Source organism: Lepisma saccharinum, chromosome 12 (assembly GCF_977018435.1).
Source record: "Lepisma saccharinum chromosome 12, izLepSacc3.1, whole genome shotgun sequence".
In the NCBI taxonomy this organism is placed as follows: Eukaryota; Metazoa; Arthropoda; class Insecta; order Zygentoma; family Lepismatidae; genus Lepisma; species Lepisma saccharinum.
In genome coordinates, this window is record NC_139240.1 from 38,830,892 (window position 1) to 38,851,753 (window position 20,862).

At 37.4% G+C, this 20,862-nt stretch overlaps 1 protein-coding gene across 1 annotated transcript in view; it reads left to right on the forward strand.

The window, feature by feature from the left end:
- Positions 1 to 19,008, forward strand: part of egl (Egl_like_exo domain-containing protein) — a 115,388-nt gene extending 96,380 nt beyond the window's left edge. The window contains exons 3-7 of the mRNA XM_083132152.1: positions 510 to 754; positions 1,799 to 1,996; positions 4,089 to 4,184; positions 12,529 to 12,686; positions 15,691 to 19,008. Of these exons, the coding sequence (XP_082988278.1) occupies positions 510 to 754; positions 1,799 to 1,996; positions 4,089 to 4,184; positions 12,529 to 12,686; positions 15,691 to 16,052 (1,059 nt within the window). The 3' untranslated portion in view covers positions 16,053 to 19,008. The remainder of the gene's footprint in view (positions 1 to 509; positions 755 to 1,798; positions 1,997 to 4,088; positions 4,185 to 12,528; positions 12,687 to 15,690) is intronic.
- Positions 19,009 to 20,862: the final 1,854 nt, after the last annotated feature.

Here is a 20,862-nt window from a genome sequence, read left to right on the forward strand (position 1 = left end):
CCAAAGAAGCTGATCCAAGTACCACATGGAGGAAATCAGTTGTGATCTATCTAGCTGTTGTTTATTTCTAACGACAGACTGATCGAACCAAGCAAATCAAGCAAAATCGAGAGAATAATAAATCTTAAAGAAAATTACAGTACACACTCAGTCCACACTGCCCTGCTTCGTACTTCAGAATTTTTCCTTCCCTTCCGCCGTATCCACCGTAGCCTGCTGTAATGTAATGTAAAGCTCCCCAAAATGTTACAATGTAAATGCTGTAGACAGATACATACGTTATAATATAATAAGGAAATATATAATGTATATCTAGGAGTAATATGTACTATGTAATATAATCTAGGGGTACAGGGTCTTCTTGGACACTGTATATTAGTAATTTCCAGCAATATAAAAAATAGAGTACATCATGTACTATTCCCAATGTAATCATAACTTACTACCATTTTTATGTTGATATAGTGTTTTTGCTGTACCATGTAGTAATCATAACGGTTTGTTGACAGGCGGCTCATGCAGTTCTTCAGCAGCAGGAGACCGGGAAGCCGGTGTACAAGGTGAAGAATGTGAGCCTGAACACCCTGTGCGAGATGTACGAGGCGCCGCTGAATCCAATGAAAGACCAGCTGAAGAGCATGTACAGGCGTGACCAGCGTTACTGGGCACGCCGACCATTAACAAGGGATATGATGCTGTATGCGGCTGCTGATGTCCTGGCTCTGGTGCCTCAAGTCTATGAGGCAATGCGGAAGTAAGTTGCCAAGTTCTGTTCGTTTTAAACATGAACATACACTGAATTGCTTCTTAAGGCTCGGCTGGACCTTCAGCCGATGCCAGCAAAGGCATTTCACAAAATTCCTCTGCTTTCGAAAAATCACTATGATATTGCAAAATCTTAGAGTTCCTTCTAGAACATTCATGTGATTCTTTGTGTGGTTTGCTTTCACTGTTGTCTAAATATTCACAATAGTTTCATGGCTATGTATGCTTTAATCTAGACTCGTGTGAATGCTCTAGAACGAATTCTAAGCAGATGTAATTTTTTCAGACTTTTGAATATCGTAGAAGTTTTTCTATAAGAGAAGACTATTAATAAATTCTAGACCCCCATAAGGGGGTGCAGAGAATGACAGAAGGAAGTAAGGCACATGAAAAATTATATATATATATCCTATTAATGATATTTTTTTTAATTATCATTAATGTATACTGTTTGGACTTTGTTTAAGCATAACATTATTTATTTGCTTATATGTACATGTATATGTGTGTAAAGATGAAATGTGTATGTGGGTGTGTGTAATGTAAATTGGACTGGGGTCTCCCCGATGGTGCAGTGCAAGAGGTCCCGGGTTCGATACCTGGTGGAGGCACATAGTGCTTTTGGATCCCACTTTAAACTGTATGTTCAGTCCCGATTAGCCTTACTGTGCATAAAGTGGACTTAAAACACCAATTCAATAAATTGGACTGCTGTTCTGTTTGTCTGTGAAAGGGTGAGCATGTGTCTTGTGTGAGTTTGTATTATTATTATTCTTCTTTTTTTTTCTTCTTATTATTATGTTGGTAAACAGATGTAAGACAGTATTGAAATTGTTGGTTAAGTGGTGGGAAAGGCTCTACACCTTAACTTCACCATGTAAATAAAGCCGAAGTAAATAAATAAATAAGCCATCTACACACAAGTTTTGAATTTTTCGGGGGCTTTTGAAATAACTTCCAATTCATTGTGTAATTTTGTTGTTAATACACAATTTGCAGTCATTTCATAACTGTATATTGATGTATGTTTCAGACTTATAACTTCTGAGAATGAATCCTTGTTCCTGGAGCTCTGTGAGGAGCAGGTGTTCATGCACATAAAGCCAAACGAAGTGAAGCAAAGGAAGAAGCAGAGAAAGATAGAGACGGAAGTGGCAGACCTCAAGCAGAAGTTGGCCACCGTTCAAGGGAAGAACATTGTGCTCAGCAACAGAGAGATAAGACTACTTAGGTAAATCTTCAAAACGTCAACAAAATTCTTGATACTAGAGAAGTTTCACAGTTTTTATTGTTTAGCTAAATCAAAAAAATATAGGCCAAGGATTGCCAAACCACCAATATTTTCAGTGGGTTCCAAAATTGTGGTGCACAGGCTTCAGGTTCACATGAAATTAAACCTTGAGCATAATCAATTCTGTACCAATAAACATAACTAATTTTAGCGTACTAATCAGCAAAGTTGATAAAAAATGGCCTTGTCCATCGATCTGTGTCAGCCAGAACTACAAAGCTGAGTTCTGGTGGATTTAAATTACTAAATACAGTGCGTTCCAAAATAATGTTTACATTCTTTGAATGTTAGTAACAGAGTCTATTAAACATGACTGGACTTTCTGTATTTGGAGCTGCAATGTCTACATTAAATGTGTGTGGCCGCGGTGGCTCAGTCGGTAACGCGTCTGACTACCATGCTAAAGGTCCCGGGTTCGATCCCCGGCTGGTTCAAATCCGGGAACTTTTCTAACGGTGGAAGCGGCCCCGGCGCCCACCCAGCATCGAATAACATGGGTACCTGGGGGAAACCCTGGGGGGTAAAGGCGGTCAGGGGCGTGATGCTGATCACATCACCCCCACTCACGACCGGATCAAGAAAGTGTGGGGCGTTACCCCCACACCCCCTATACGCCTTCATGGCGTGGTGCTATGCACAGGGGAGCACTTTACCTTTTTTTTTTTGAGCACATTTAGGCATTCTGTTGTTTTTAGTTCTGTTAGTTCATTATAATAATAACCCATGGCTCGACAGCCCTCAAAAGGGCCTGGGCCTATCTCCCAGCTGCCAGTCTTCCTCCCACAATCCTACCTAGAGGTGTGGAGATCTTCAACCAGTAATGGGATGACGTTAGGTTAGCACGTCAAAGCCCCAGCCGTTGTAGGAGATTTCTAAGACCGGGTTACGCTACTCACTCATAGCGCCCCAATTTCCTCACGATAGGTTGCCACCGGCCATATACACAGGTCGAAAATTCCCGAGATCGAACCCATGCTGTCCCGGAGCTGCTGTCCAAAGCAAGTTGCCTTAGACCGCATGATGACTGTTAGTTCATTAGTGTACACAAAATGACAGAGGTGAGAAATTTTACTTTCAATTGATTGATTGGTTTGGTTTATTTGAACTTCACATTTCTGCTACTTTTGGCTAATCACGAATAAGTAATGATATGATGAAATTGATAAAGGACACACAAAGAACACCATGCCCAGGTTGTGATTCGAACCCAGAACCTTGGGCTTTGTAGCATAGGGTGCTAACCACTCCAGAATTTTCTTTCAAAATCCACCCATATCTCCAGATCTAACACCTTTAGATTTCTACCTGTGGGGAACTGTGAAGAATGTTGTGTATGACACAAAGACAGATGCAGTGGATGGCATGAGACATTCAATTGAGACTACCTGTGCTTCCCTTCCCATGTAAACCATATATACTGTTTGTCAATCTGTTCAGCATTGCAGATGATTCAGTGGTCATTTTGAACATTATAACTTTAAGGCATGCAACATAAAAAAAGTTCATACTTGCTTTTATTAGTGCTCCTAGTACTTCTGTAATTATGTAATTATCATTCAAGTAGTATAAACACTATTTTGGGACACGCTGTAGTAGCTCAAGGTAATATAAATTAACTCAATCTGAAGTGATTTGTTAGCATCTTAGAAACTAAGAAATGTAATGTAGAGATCTAGAATTTTTCTAATGTTAATGATCATGCAAATCTAAAATTTTTCTAAAGTTAATGATCATGCAAATATAAGTTTAAACGGGCATATCTTTTTTATTGCCCTTGCCAGCTGTGAATTGGAAAGAATAATTTCATCATGAAACAAGCAATTATAAAAGAAAATAGTGGAATGTGCCATTGGTAGTTCGCCATGTATTTTCAGATGAGGGAAGGGGCTCAATGGCTCAAGGAGTTTGGTGCTGATGTAGACTGTAGAATGATTTGAATTTGTTTCTGCCAATCTCGCTGCATGTTTTGTTTTCCATGATTTTCTAAAATCTCAATTATGTGGTAACATACATCTGTGTGTGTTGCTTCCAGGTACTTAGATCTCACGGAAGAGGAGAAAGAGAAGCTGAAGGGATCTTATAAGGTGGCTCGGAAGCTGGAGAAATTGGAAAATCTGGGACAGGACAAGTAAGTCAAGGAATGATATTGCTTCATAGTTCTTAAACTCTACAACGTTACATGTATTGAGTAACACTGTTACTTTATATTATTATTATTATTATTATTATTGTGTATATCCATGTCCAAGGTCTACCGTCCATCCCATTTTAGTGAAAGAACTTTATATATTATTCAAGAAATTGCTTTTACAGCAACATAATATCATTACACAAAGTTTTCTATCTGGTAGTGTCATAATTTTCCCACATAAACCTATAGAATTATGCCAAGTAGAGTTGAGTTGATGCCAGTATGGGAACGTATCAGTTGGAATTTACTTACAGATACCAGCCAATAATTTTGTGTCATTTTGGTCTTTCGCTGAGTCTACAAAAATCTCACGTGGCACTTTTGTGGAGTCTCATTATCCTGGAAATGATGTAAAAATCAAACTTCCTTCTTAAAATGCACCAATTTTGCATGGAAAACTGGATTTTGTGATTACATAACGTGTATATCGTATTTACTCATGTATAATGTGCACTTTTTTCAAAAAAATTTGCCCTCAAAAACTGTGGTGCGTATTATGCACACAATAATTCAGACAGCCAACATGAAACTGCACAGGGTCATTCCATGATTTTGTGACGCATTGATTTTTCATGATTACGGAACCCTATCATGTTGTATATCGTTGTAAAGCTTAAATTCTTCAGTTTCTGAACTGGCAACAGTATTCCATTCAAGATGGTAACACTAATGTTCAATGCTATTGAAATATGTTCATCACAAAATGAAGGAACGTTCTGATTTTTGTGGTACTTTGAATGAAAGAAAAGATTAGGAAAAAGAAAATAATAATTAAAATGTATTACTAGCCAAACAATATGACATGTTTGGAGTGTGTAAATGCCTTAATGGAAGAAATCGTGTGTTGGTAACTGTTAGTTTGAAGGTCCTGAATGTGCCTCGTATAGTTGTTACGTTAGTCACGGAAAAAGCATATTTTCAAGTTTTTATTACAAAAAAGTTCAGAAGGAATGAACAAAAGTCTTAATTCAAAGTTAGAGCCTAAATTTAGTACATAAGTACATTTGGAAATATCGCTCCAAAGAACAAATAAAAGCTGTGACTAATATAACTATACATCAATGTGGTTTTAAGACCTACAACCAAGAAAGCAATTTCTTGAACCTGAATTGTACTGCGCATTATATATGAGATATAATTGTTAGTCACTTTTCCCATCAAAAACCGGGGTACGCATTATACACGCATGCACATTATACACGCGTAAAATACAGTATTAATATTCTGATGTAATTCTTGAATATTCTAAAGCAAAATTCTTGGTAAATTGATGCATGTCATTGGGTAGAATATTTATACATTAATATTGATCAATATTTTGAACAGCTTTTAATTGTTACAATTTTGAAGTATTTGTGGAAATCATTATGGGTAGCAGTTCAAAGTGGTATCAGCTCATCCCTAATATTCAGTCTATTTTATCCACGTGCTGTGCAGTTTCCTAGCACCAGGAGGCAAATAAGTACTATTGTGATGTATTTTCCTTCACTAGGAAAAATTTTGACTATATATCCAGATGCTGTCTTGAGCCACTTTTGAAAGATATTGTGTAAAACTGTCCAGGTGGAGGGAAAGACCACAGGAAGTATGTCACTGTAGTTGACTTATCACTTGGACTTAAGTCCAGATCATTCCAAGTGTTACAGTGAAGAAAGGAAATAACATTGTCTGAAATTAAACATTCAGTAATACTTATTAGGGATGCACCAATGAGAAATTTTGACCGATACTGATAAAGTACCGATATATAATTTACCGATACTGATAACCGATATTCTACTGATCCAATATAAAATTCCAAGTGAGTCATTCACCTCCTTAATAAATGTATGTTATTGAAATGAGCAAAGCTTTCGCAGTGCAAAAGAAACTGCATATTTAGGCATGGAATGGAGATTATATGTTTATGTCCACAAAAATTATAAGAAAATGGCACAGTATTGTAATAAAATTTTAGGATTGTCATAGATATATTGGGTCAGTAAAATTTAGGTAATTTTACTAATACGAGGGTCACTATTTATATTTTGAGCCTAACAATGAAAAAACAGGAATTTGGCATTGAAAACTGCTTTATTGTTTTTCGAAGTATTCTCCTTTATGGTCAATACACTTTTGCATTCGTTCGAACCATTTGTCAAAGCAGTTTTTCAATCTTCTTGAGACACCTCCATAATATGGTTTTTGAACGCATCAACGGTGTCTTCGACCGACGAAAATCGTTGTCCATGCAATTTATTCTTGACATTCGTGAACAAGAAGAAGTCATTGGGTGCAAAATCAGGACTGTACAGCGGATGACCCATCAATTCGATTTTTTGACTGTTCATAAAGTCGGTTGTTAGACTAGATGTGTGACAGCTGGCATTGTCTTGATGAAGAATGATCTGACGGCATTTGTTTGTTTTCCGTATTTGACCGAAGACCTCTGGCAAACAAATTGTTGTATACCATTCAGCATTTACCGTTCTACGTTCCTCTAAAGGCACAGTTGCCACATGACCAGTTTTCCCGAAAAAACAGGCGACCATTTGTTTCGATGTGCTTCGAGCGCGAACAACTTTTGTTGGATTGGGTTCATCTTGAAAGATCCATACAGTCGACTGCTGTTTACGTTCCGGCTCATATGCATATATCCATGATTCGTCACCTGTTACAATCTTATATACGTCTTTTGAAGCACCACGATTGTATTTATTGAGCATTTGTTTGCACCAATTGACGCGAGCGTCTTTTTGAGTTTTTGTCAAATTGTGTGGGATCCAACGAGAACATACCTTTCTCACAGCTAAATGATCATGTAATATTTTATATATGCTGGTGGAACTAATGCCTATGATTGCCTCAATCTCACAGTATGTCACATGACGATCTTGCAGTATTAGGTTTTGCACAGCATCAATGTTTTCTTGAACAACAACTGATTTTGGACGACCTTCGCGAATCTCGTCGGTGAGCGAATGGCGGCCACGATTAAATTTGTTATACCAGCGTTTCACAGTGGCAAAGGATGGGGCTTCATCTCCAAATGTGGAAGTAAGTTGATGGATGCACTCTTGTCTTGATAATCCACGTCGAAAATCGTAAAATATCATCGCACGAAAATGTTCACGAGTTAATTCCATTTTATTGTTGTCGTGCAATCTTCAAGGAAACATAAACAACACAAAACAAGCTATTGACAAAACATTTGAAGTACGTTATGGTCAATAATGCCAGACGATTCCATGCAAACGTCAAATCGCGCCTATCTTCAATCAGTGTTGCCAAGGCTCAAAATATAAATAGTGGCCCTCGTACACTAATATGACTATATCAGCTGATACCATTAATAGTGCCAATTAACCCATTAGCTGTCAGTGTTACCATTGTGGTAACTGGCTTTAGTTATTTTTTTTTTCTCAGCCTCTCATTGAAATATATGTGAAAATATGTAGGTATTATATCAAATGTACATGAAGTGAATAACATTAATATTTTTTTAACTCCTTAAATCCTTATTGTTATAAAGTTACATACTTTATGTGATCAAAAGTATCCAGACACACCACAAAACATGTGTTTATCATTACTGCCGTCTACCACATGGAGCACATGGTCAGCGATCTCGGTAGTCTGCAGACAGCATGAGACAGCAGTATGGGACGGTCTGAGGTACTCATGGACTTTCAACGTGGTCAGGTGCCACTTGTGTAAGAAGCCTGCGAGATTTCCACCCTACTAAACATCCCTAGGTTCACTGTTTCCGATGTTATAGTGAAGTGGAAACGTGAAGGGACGTGTACAACCCAAAAGCATGCAGGCCGACCTCCCATGTTGACCTCCAGAGATCTTCGAGTGTTGAAGAGGGTCATACAGCGTAATCGTCAATCATCCATTGCCACCATCGCACAGGAATTCCGAACTGCATCAGGATCTAATCCAAGCACCATGGCTGAGCAGCTGCTCATAAGCCAAACATCACACAGGCAAATGCAAAATGCTGCCTCGTGTGGTGCAAGGAGCATAAAAACTGGACCATAGAACAGTGGAAAACCATTGTGTGGATTGATGAATCATGGTACACAATGTAGCGATCCGATGGTAGGGTGTGGATGTGGCGAACTCCTGGTGAACATCATCTACCAGTCTGTATAGTGCTGACAGTGAAATGTGGGTGGCGGGGTTACAGTATGGTCATGTTTCTCCTGGAGGGGCTTGGCCCCCTTGTTGCTGTACGTGGCAATGTCTGCACAAGCTTACGTTGACATTTTAACCGCTTTCATGCTGCCTATCATCGAAGACCAGTTTGGGGATGACCATTGTCTCTTTAAACACGACCGTACACCCATCCATACTACAGGGCTTGTGGGGAGTGGTGTGAGGACAACAACATCCCACTAATGGATGGCCTGTGCAGAGTCCTGTTCTGAATCCCATAGAACATTTGTGGGATGTTTTGGATCGCTGACTTCGTGCTAGACCACACCGACCCACATCGATACTGCTTCTCATTTCGGTGCTCTGTGAGGAATGGGCTGCCATTCCCCAGGAAACCTTCCGCCACCTGATTGAAAGTATGCCTGTGAGAGTGAAGGCTGTCATCAAAGCTAAGGGTGGACCAACTTGACCGCCGGTGTTCTCGATGGAGAGCGATCCAAACTTGTACTTCATTCGGAAAAAATATTGGGTTTTGCATTGATTTTTAAATTTTTGTTTCTACTGAGCTGCGTTATTGCTAATTTTTTTTTCTAAATAGGTCAGATATTAGTAATATATCAATGCTTGCAATATGTAATAAAAATATTTAAAAAAAATAATATATAGTAAAAGGTACTTTTCATCCAGTGTTCCCGTAATGGGAGCATTGGCTTGAAATGTAAGTTTACTTGAGCTTCTAACCTGTGCCGCTAGCAGTATCACTTGCATGTAAGCTGGCTTTGTTTCTTGTGCTGTCATATGTTCTTGATATGTGTGTGTGTATGTTCTGCTGTTTTTTTTTATTTCAACACTGTCTCGTCAGTTTCTGACTACAGAAGAGGCCTTAGACTATTTGGAGTCTTTAGACAGTGACCAAATTGGATCAAATATAGATATTGTGTGCTTGCCTCCCGAACCTGGAGTTGTTTCCGATGAAGAAAACATTGACAACAATGAACTTGTTGATATTATGCTTCACGACATTGCAAGTGAAGTTGTAGTGCATACCACTGAAGATGATAAGTCAAATTTTGAAAATGTGGGCAGTGTACCGAAACAAAGAAACAGAAGCAGAGACTACATTGGACAAAATTAAGTGAAGTGTCACATTTTCGTGGTGAAAGTTTGCTAAAATTTGTTGATAATCCTCCTGAACTGCATTGTGAAACACCATATCAATTATTCAAGAGGTATTTTTATGACGAAATTTTGCAACATCGTCTAGATGAAACCTTCATATATGCTCAAAAAAAAAAAAATCAACTTTCATATCGATGTTCGTGATCTGAACAAGTTTTGGGGAATTATTCTTTTCAATAATACCACATCTATACTAGAGCAAAGCTGATGACTATAGTATCCCGTTAGTGCACAATAGTTTGTCAAGAGGTAGATTTCATGATGTAAAGAAATATCTCCATCTTTCAAACAATGACTGTATTTAATAAAAGTAACAAATTATCAAAAGTTAGAAGTTTTTGTGTTTATTTCGTAAGAAGCTTCAGCAGTTTGGCATTTTATCAGAAAATATTTGTGTAGATGAAGAGATGCAGCCTGTCCATTTTGGATATAAAGTATGGGTTTTGTCATCTTCAGACTCGTATCCTTTCAATTTCGAGCCATATGTTGGAAATGAGGACAGAGGTGATGTTCCGTTGGGTACAAGTTCTGTTGGAATTGATTCAGTGAATTGAGAAACCTAAGTGCCATCAACTGTTTTTTGATAACTACATCACGTCCCCTGGACTTTTGTTAGATTTCAAGTCAAAATATTTCAGGGCCTCGGGTACAATTAGAGAAAATTGTTTGAGCAATTGTACTTTACTGGAAACAAAGAGGTGAAGAAAAGAGAAAGAGATATCTTTAATGTGTGTTACACTCGAGATACGTGTGTCATAAAGTGTCATGATAATCATGTAGCATGCCTTGCATCAAATCCTGAATCTGTACCCCGAGTAGGGCTTGCTAAACACTACTTCAAGTCTCAGCATAAGGAAATTGATGTTCAGCAACCTCATATAGTGGAGTCTTACAACAAATATATGGGAGGAGTAGATTCCTTAGATCGTTATCTTAGCCAGTATCGACCAAGTATCAAGGGTGGCCTTTCTTTAGCAATACTTGAAGCATGGGTCTCATTGCAGCTTGGATACCTCGTCGAGCTCTCAAATGTACAATGCCTCAGCTCGTGTTCCTTAGAGATGTAATAAACAATAGCACTCTTGAGAAGTGAGGAAATAGCCAGTTGCTCAGGGCCTGATGCACCTACCAATAAAGATGTTCAGTATGATAAGGTTAATCACTACATACAAGCAGCAAGTAAACAATCAAGGTGCAAAGTCGGTAAAAAAAATTACGAGAACAAAGTGCATAAAGTGTAATGTGATGTTACATAGGAAGTGCTCTGAGAATTTCCATGCTCGTGAATAGACAAAAAGTCACTAAACTGTAATTAAGAGACCTGTGTTGTAAAATTTACACATAGTATGTATGTTTTTTTTTTTTGTTTTTTTTTGTGTATGATATCAAATCTCTGTAGTTATTATCCCAGATACTTTGCAAACTTTCAGAAATGTAATAATCTACCACCCGCACTATATCACGCCAATGCTCCCATAATGGGAAGAAGCAATATAGTAATTGTAATGCTCAGGGCCTAAAAATTTCAGCCTGGCGATTTTGCTGTAATGTTGCAACATTACTCAGTATGCTGACCAAGGCAGAAATTTATTTTATAACATAAACTAAACGTAAAGTTTCAACCATCTAGCAAGGTCTTCTTCAGACTCTGCACCAGTTAAAGTTAACGGCAAAGATAATGGTAAGCAAATTGTCCACCGCTATTTTATTTTATTTACTTGTTTATTATACTCCTGTGTTGTTTTAAGGAATGAAACTATGTTGGTTCGAAGCACGCCTTGTTCTTTGCTTATTGAAGTTGTTATTTCAATTCAGTGTCATCATATCGTGTAATTCAGACCGAATGAAAATGGTGGTGGGCAATTCGCCTAATGTTTCTTTCGCCGTTAGGTGTACAAAAGACCTTGCTACAAGGTTGAAACGTTACGTTTAGTTTATGTTTTAAATTTCTGCCTTGGTCAGCATACTCAATTGAGTTTTTCATATCACGGAAACAAGGGTTAATGGTGTTATGATTTTTTTTATCAACGTTGTGAACATTTCATAGAATCAGTAACTATTCCTTACTCTTTTGTGCCCCAACCCCAAATTTTCTGCTTTCTCACATGATTTAGCAATGTTTTGAATACGGTGATGCTCAACTTATAGTATGCACAATTGCCAGTAGGTGGTTTCCTGGCGCCTGAATTTCAGAGCTGGCGCCTTGCTCTGATGAAGATTTTTCGAGCACTGGTAATGCTGTAACAAAAATGTTTGTTTATAATAAATATTTCTTTTATTTTTTTTAGTCAAAATTGAATTAAATAAATCAGTTTTCGACCCAAAAATTAGTATCCTTCAAGTAGTGGCGAGGAATGGGTTAATCTGTTCCATTCCTAATACTTACCGTATTGTAGGAGGTGTTGCTGTATTTATTGGTTGATTTAGAGTATTTTACGCTGTTTTTCTTCCACTTTTTGCTAATTTCAATGATGGAGATGAATGGTGATAAGGTGAAATGGTTTGATTGAGTTGATTTATTTTGCATCGCTTTTCTGCCATTTGTGGCTAATCGCAAAGATAAGGTTGAATAATAATGATGATGAAATTGATGAAATAGCAATCGCAAACATGCATGGACAGAACCAACACAAATCTCACAGAGGATTGTACCGGCTTTGGGTGTAGACGGCAGAGCCTTGTTAGTCTCTACATGGAAGAGAGGTTGACATTTAGATGCTTTACAAAAGTGTCACCCTCCTTACACCTCAGATGTTGCTGTATGTATAGATCCACCACCACATTTGAAACTTGAAACCCTGGCAGTGGCACTAGCATCACTACTTTAAGTCATGGGGAAGCCTATAGTTCAGATATTTCCCAAAATTTCCGAAATCTTGGCACTAGCATAACATGGTATGATAAAATTATTATTTCCCTACATTTTTGTTATACGTTGAGTGTATTTCTGTCCTCTTTTCAGGGATTCTAAGTCATTGGATGATGAGGATGAGTGTGATGATGATGATGACTGTGATGATGCAGATGGAATGAATGGTGATAGTGAATACCCTAGTCTGGACAGCATGGCTAGTGGGAGTGGGAAGACTTCGCCGGAGAATTCTCTGTCAGGTTCTGGAGGTGAGATAAGCAAGTCCAAAAAATTGAATTATTTGTTTGTTGATTTGAAATTTGAATCCATTGACCAGTCAGACATCTGACTACCATGCATGAGAAGCATGTTCAGGTCCTGTGTGGAAATTTTTCCGACAATGTACAGGGTGATCCATTTGGGTATGGATAAAATAAAATGGATGTTAAATTTTTTTGGTCAAATATAATTACCTGAAAAATTGTATACAAAAGACTGAAAGGTGGGAGTTTTTATTTTTATACACTAACAGTTTGGTACAGTTTTCACTTTTCTACATGGCTTCCATTGCGAACTCTCATAACGGTGATTCAATTCGTTCCACGTCTAGTGTAACATCTCTGGGGTGATTCTGTCGAAAACCTGTGTGATTTTGAGTTTCAAATCGTCAGTGTCTGTGGGTAGACAGTGTCTTCAACGAAACCCAGACAAAGAAGTCTGGAGAGGTTAAATCTGGGGAGTTTGGAGGCCAAGCAATTGGTCCCCACACATTTAGCCCGTTGCTGGTTCGTAAATGCCATTTTAACAATAACACAACATACTACAGCAAAACTCCCATGTTTCACGCATGAAAACACCAACACAAAAATTTTCCTACTATTACATTTACGTTTCTATTAATGTTTTATTTTATCCATACCCAAATGGATAACCCTGTACATCTGGGTGATTGATTACAGTCTGGGTGAGCCCCAGGGAGGCGGCATCGTACGTGCAGCTGGAGTGGAGTATCGTACCGTATAAAGTCTAAGAGGGGGGATCGAAGATAGGCTAGGAAAGCCTTTGCCACTCGCTTGCTAGGCGAGAGGAACGTTGTAACTAAAACTGCAAGGGGACTAGCCCTGTAAAGAAGAACACACGGACATATATTTAAAAACACTACCTTTGACTGAACAGGCAGGGGAAGGAAAGACAAGGAATGTTCGTTACCTGGAGTTCTACGGCGATCTCTTCTCCGCTGGTCCTTGGATCGACGTGGTCCTACTCTGAAAGAAAACAGACGAGGAAGCAACTCCGGGCTCCAAACTCTGTACTTTCGCCGACCGATATTCTAACGATAACTTTAACTTCCCGATCGTTGGTTTGCTCCTTTTTCTGAACTTACGATGCCTTTGGAGCTCTCTCGCGTAAACTGCAAACAACTAGACACGGATTTCTTTTGTAATAACTACTTCATCTGACTGACGGAAGACAACTAAGACTGATATTTTCTCACGCGACCTATTTATGTGAAATTCGAACTATCGGCCGTTACGACGGTTGCTTCGATCGCGTCCTCTCGCAACTGCAATCCTGAAGAAGAACGCTGATTCCTTATTTCATTTTCTAATGCAATGTCAGCGGAGTTTTTCCAACTCCGCTGAAGGACGCTGTCGCGTTGAGCTTTTAAGAAGCTCTTTTCCAATGCTTCAGCGGGACCCTTTTTATAACGTGATTAGCTTATTTATTTATGATGCCTGGGTCCTAGGTTCGATTCACGTCTGCGGCGTGATACGGTACTAATCCCATCAGTCCCGTAGAGCCAAGATGGGCAACGTGTGGGACCCTACCTCAACACTAACTCTATGTATCTTCACATCACAACTGAATGCACGCACCATCACATTCCATTATCGGTAGTTTATGTTGGGTGTTTTGGCATCAATGTCCCACGAGTCACAGCTGTGCAGAATTGTGGGTATGCAGTTTTGTACACTGCTAATTTTGTTGATTTTGTTATCATTGTACATTCAAATACACGCAGATCTAACCTGAGGTGTCGAGTATATTTCAAATGATATGCACCTCATAATCTTACATTATTTTTTCAACGCTAAATGCCACTAAATAGTTTACAACCAACTCCATATATAAAAGACAAAACAAAATTTGTTGCTTCAAACATTTTTTCATTTCCAAAGGTCTTATAAACTGTACAGTCTATTTATAAATGCAGTGTCACACTCAACATTCCGCCGCCCCTGAATGGTTGTGTGCAGTGATCACTTGTGTGCTGCTCACTACTTCACTACATTTACATAAAAAAACAACTAGAATCAATATTCAAAAGAAACCCCCAAAAGTTGTTGATTGATTGGTTATTTTACTTCGCTTTTCTTCCACTTTCATCACGAAGATGAATAGTGATGATGAAATTCATGAAGGGACACTCACAAAGAAAAATCAAGCGCAGGCTGGCATTCAAACCTGGGAGTCATGGCCCCAAAAGGTCTGCTTAGGTAATACGTTCCATTATGTATTACCATGATACCCATCTGTTGATGTATTTTGATAGCAGTTTTACCTTCTATTGTTTATTTTTACTAGTTTTTGAGAATGACAAGGTGCCTATATATAGTGGACTATCAACTCAAATTTCATATCTGATAATCGTACCCAAATTAATTATTACAACTGTACATAAATGTAATTTGATAGACTTACTTATGTTTAGATATCGATATACTTCTATTAATAATATTTTTTTTAAATAGACTAATATGAAGGAAGTATATAAACAAAATATATGAATGGCAACCATGACGAAATCAGAACAAGTTAAAGAGCAAAGTATTTATATTGTTTGCTAAGGAACAAAGTAAACATATCACGTTACAGAGATACATGTAGACATTTATTCATTTTTTACTGATGCAAAAGAAACTATTGCTAAACATTGTTGCCACATACAAAATTTACCTCAACACAATGAGAAGAAATGTAGCTGTAGTGAAATTTTTGCTACAGCTACAATTTTATAAATGCAGCACTGCTACTGATATAGCTAGAAATCTGGTACAGTAATGTGCTACTTTCGACCACTGGGTGTGCATACTACCAGTGCATGTACTACACTGTTCTTTGAGTGCATGCTGACTGGCCAAAGCAGAGTTGGAGAAGGCTCTTTAAACCAAACTCGTAAACTTAGGTATAAATAGAAAGTAAATACTGTGGTTAAAAGACTAAAAATTCAACTGTTATTTATGTCATCCATTCAGTATTATTACTTTTCAGGTGGTGTTATGTCTCCTCGAACACTGACGTCTCCAAGCTTGACTGAATCCATGCACATGATGGACGAAATCCTGTCCGACGGGAAAATGGATCGGCTGGAGAAGATAGAAAAGCTGGAGGCGATCCTCTCGGCAGCAACTGCAGTCGTCACAAACAGCTCAAACTCCTTTGACCACTGTACGTGCACGTGCCACATTCACGACCAAATAACCGGACTTAGTGAAGATAATGTGCCAAAGCCTGAGAGTGCTGACGTAGCATGTCAGACACTGTCAACCGGGGACATCGTGATCACTCGGATCTTCTTCACTGAAGAGGAGAAAGAGAAAGAGAAGACTCTAACCTCGTCCCCGAGAAAATAATACTAGTTACTTTTTTTTGTTAGTGAACTTGGATATGAGCAACTCGGAGATAGTTGAATATAGTTGTCTCTGAGACTAGGGACAATTTGACAGAAAAAGTGAGATTTTCCCTACTACGATTAGTCTTTACACTTTTATCCCCTCTTTGTACTGCGTTATCCCCCCTCTCCGTTTACTCTTATTGACTAAGTTAACAAGCATAGAGTATAATATATCTTCCAAATATTAGCATTTCTTTGTAATATACTAAAAAACCTTGTACTCTAGTACTCATATCATGTGCATCTTAACTTATTGGTTCATCGTCATCATCAAGCTTCCAGTCATGTATTTTTTTGGGAAATTTGGAATGTTTCGGTTCCAAGTCTCGGTCCGTACATATGCAAATGCATGATCATTTAGTTCTACTTTTTGACAGATGGTTACACTGTTCAAAGTGGATTGTACGGTAAGTTTAAATCTTGGAGAATGGAAAATCTCAGTGTGTTTTCTTTGTAAAGGAAAAAAATATTGAAAGGTACATTATACCATGTAATGCAATGAACTCATCATTATACCAACTCCAAATTGGATAAGATAGTATTGTACAATCTTGCAACCTAGAGCATGTGACATTTAAGTGCTGTCTTATTTACGGAGACAATAGAATACATGTGTACTTTGAGAAAGTTAGGAAAGGGAAGGAGGACTTTTCGAAGAAGAAAAAAATCTATGATAATAAATTGAACATCTCATATAATATGCAGTAATGGACATAATGTTTGTAATATTAGAAATACTTTTCTTTAACTTCCATTTTTTTTTACTACCATATTTTTGTGTATTCATTGGTTTTTTTTTAACATACGAGAAGAGTATTTGTAGTCAGACGTAGAGTCCTATTCACATATCTTCATTCCATTCATTTTTTCATGGGAGTAAAATAGTTATGATTTCTTCTTAAGGGTCCTTGTGTACGATAATAACAAATGCTTCCATTTTTACTACAGGCAGCCTCAGTTTTGTTACTTGAAGCACGAGAGAAATATTGAGGTGGTAATTGTACTTTTAAAATCTCATTGGAAGTTACTTTCCTGTTGTAAGTCACTTTATGCATAGATAGGCTAAGTGGGACTGGACCTACAGTTTAAAGTGGGATCCAACTAGGTATTGAAGCCAGAACACCTTGATTACAAGGTGACGCTGTTACCACTATGCCATCGGGGAGGCCCTCATTGGGAACTGTGCAAAGTATACATATCAAAGAAAAGTAAGGAGACTTTTATCTACTTGCAGTCTTTCAAAATACATATGCATTTTACTGCCTCCGTGTGCAAGACACTCTCCGCATTAGTCATAATTTTGTTTTTCCAATCATAACACACACACACACATATATATATACGTATGTCCCAAAGTATAACCAAACTGTCATAAACATAGTAGATTTTTTTGAGTTCTCAGAAGCTCGTAAAATATTTCTGATAGCTTTATTTACTTATAGACTCATTTACATAAATGTGTATGGTGTAAGTGTTAACCTAATGGTTGAGAAAAGAAACGAATGCAATTCGTTGATGACATAGCAACATCATAGGTTTTTGTAATATATATTTCACGTTGCTTAATTTTCCTTCTTTTTCTTTAGTTCTGTAGCTTTTGTTCATGTTTGACCAAAGGTACTTTTTTTTTTTTTTACATGCCTCCTGTACGAGAGGGGGACACTGTATTTTACATAACCCATTGGAATTCCCCTTGTGCTCCTTTTACAGTTGAGTACAGTGTTGGTTGTAGTTCCATGGCGTACATTTTTGTCGGAAAGTCTTTTGACGATGCCCGCAGTTGATTTGTACTCACCAGGGTACATTTCTCTTGCATGTGGCTGAATGTATTTGTTAACAGAAGAGTTGAAACTTCGTGTACATAAGTTTTCTTTCTTTTTAATTTTTAACACATACTTGTAGAAATATGATATGGAAAGAATACTGAGATTTCATATACAGAAAAAAGTTTAAAAACATAAACAACAAGTTTATAATAGAAAAGAACTGTGAGTGAAAGGTTTTTAAATCATGCATAAAAATCAAATTGAATTAATATATTGATTATATTTATTAGTTTGTTATGGGAATTGTGTTTACAAGAACAAAAGGGAAAAATTTTGTACATTAACTTATATATATTTATCATATATTGACACATCACAGGAGTGTTTCATCCAGTCGAAACATAATTGGGTATAACAAATGAACCTTTTCCCAATGTTCGCTGGCTTGAACATATTATTATTAGCATGGGTACAGAGGTTCATTAAATGTTATTAGTCTTTTATTATAATTTTTAACTATTTTTTTGTTTAAAAATATATAATGGGTGGTCACAATGGATCAGATGGAAGATTTTTTAAAAAAATATATATTTACAATTTTATCACAATGTAATAGCATCAGTATGGTGCAAGGGTATGACAGTTGTAATTCAAATGTAAAAATAAATCTCGTAGCACGTCACTGTAATCACAGAAGTACTTATAACATGATTTTTTTAAAATTGTTTTTTGTTGAAGAGGTATCATGGGTCCATGTTTTCAGTTCTCCTAGCATTTACTGACAGTTTCAAATTTAGTTAGTTGCAACGACTGCCGTAACTAAAAACCAGGTGTTGCTATTTACATAATGTTACAAAATAAACGGATCGGAAGGGTGAGAGATTGCTTGCAATATGTTGTAGATTGGATCGATCCATCAGCAGTGTGTGGAATTGTTGATGCGGAAGTGATCTTTTAAAAGAAGTTTTTTCTTCTTTAGTTGTGATAGAGATCTTAACTAGACTGTTTTCGTTTTTCTTACTCAGTTTCTTTTTTTTTTTTAAAAAAAAAGAGAAAGTAATCACTGTTGAAAGGTATGCTTCTTAAGAATGATAGTTTCGAGAGCAAATGTTATGTTCTGGTCATTCAAATAAACGGAACATGAAATTATACCTGTGTTTATTTTTGAGCTGTGTACAGTCAAAAGCAAAAGTAACTTGCTACTGGTTTTCTGTGTTGCAGAATTTTATTTCATAATGTTAAATTACTTTTATTTGCCTCAAATAATACTCTTTAATGACCAAAGCTGAAATGTAACAATTGAAGGAAAACTACTAGCTCAATTTTGTATTAGCAATCCATTTTTGCTTCTGACTGTATAAAGTAAATCCTGATGTCTATAACAATAATTGTGACCAGAATTCCCTTCACGATTCTGTCAGCAAATGTTTCAGTTAAAAGGTAAGTCCTATTTACCTACATTCTGTACTTACCCCTATCAAGGGTGCCTGTAGACGAGCACTTGCCCCCATCACATATCTAGGAAAAATTCATATAATTAAAATTGTATAATGGATGATATTCGGCCAACAATTTCTCCCATAATTCATTATTTCAAAATGTCGCTCTGCTGCCATGTTTCGGGCAAACAGATCAGACCCTGCATTGAAGACATGCCAGGTAAGCATTTTGCATATGGTCTTTACCAGAGTGATTCACGGTATGATATCTTCATCATAGAGGAATGTGTATGTATAAAATATCGCAAATTTCTCGCTGTAAGAAAGCTTCTCTTACACTTTCCTTAACACTCACGAATCAGTTTGGCCAACTTCTTGCCGTGTCATCCCAAAGTGCACTGCATGATGACGTCAAGTTGAATATCATCCATTGTACAATGAAAACATGGGCAAGGTGTGCCATGAAAGACAGCAGATTAAGTGGTCTTGGATATGTGCATCGTGAAAAAGTCAAAAGAACTGTTCTTCAACAAATTGATAGATGTTTCTGGAAAGGTAGAAAGTCGAATCGAGTTTCTATTTAAATAGTAAAGTTTGAGCGTGACAACAATGTCACAGTATTTTCAATTCAGTTTCAATTTTATGATTTGTAAAACAAAAGTAATAGTAAAAGGTAAAATATGAGATTTTATGACTGGAGGACCCAAGTGCTCGAAGTGGAAATTCCGAGTTGGAGGGTGCTTTGCTCAGTTTGGGAAAAGGTATGGGGATGCTTGTATGGGTCAACATGGAGAAAATGCATTGACTACAAATCATCCTAGTGGGATGCTTTGAGAATTTGTAACTGGGGGGAAAGCATCACCCCACATTTGAGTACTGCTGTCCTCCCCGAGAAAAAAAAATTGTGCAGGCAGCCTTGAATCATGATTGTAGTGTAGAGAAATTTCAGTTTCAAGATAATATTGAAACATGCTACAAAGTGTTTACAATTTAGTATACAGTGGAACCTCGATTTTACATTTTTCAGTGGACCATTGTATACTAAATTGTAAACATTTTGTAGCAAGTTTCAATAATAATATAAAAATATGAAATTTTTATAACATTTTGCTATGTTGGGACCATCAATATTGAATCTATAATGTGGGAAAATGTAAAATCTCGTAACATAAATTCGGGGTTTAACTGTATATCTTTTACTGAAAGACAGATTTACACATAAGTTATCCCTTGCATTTTACCAATAATTGGGTTGTCTTCCAATATAAGGCATGTATTCTAATGATTCCACAACATAATGTGTCTCAACTAAACAGAGATATTATCCTGAAGAGTACAGGATGATCAATTCAACATGACATAGTAAAGTTCAAAGATTGTGGACACAAATTGTAATTTTTTTTTCTTCCCCTAAGTTTTTGCCTTGTTGGGTGTCATCGCTGTACCGGATTTGATCCATCGGCTCCGTGTGGTCCGTTGACGATGTGTACTTTGGGCACTGCCCAACCTTTGCACGGACACTCTCCACGAGTTGCACCACTTATGGTTACTCGCTTCCGACTCT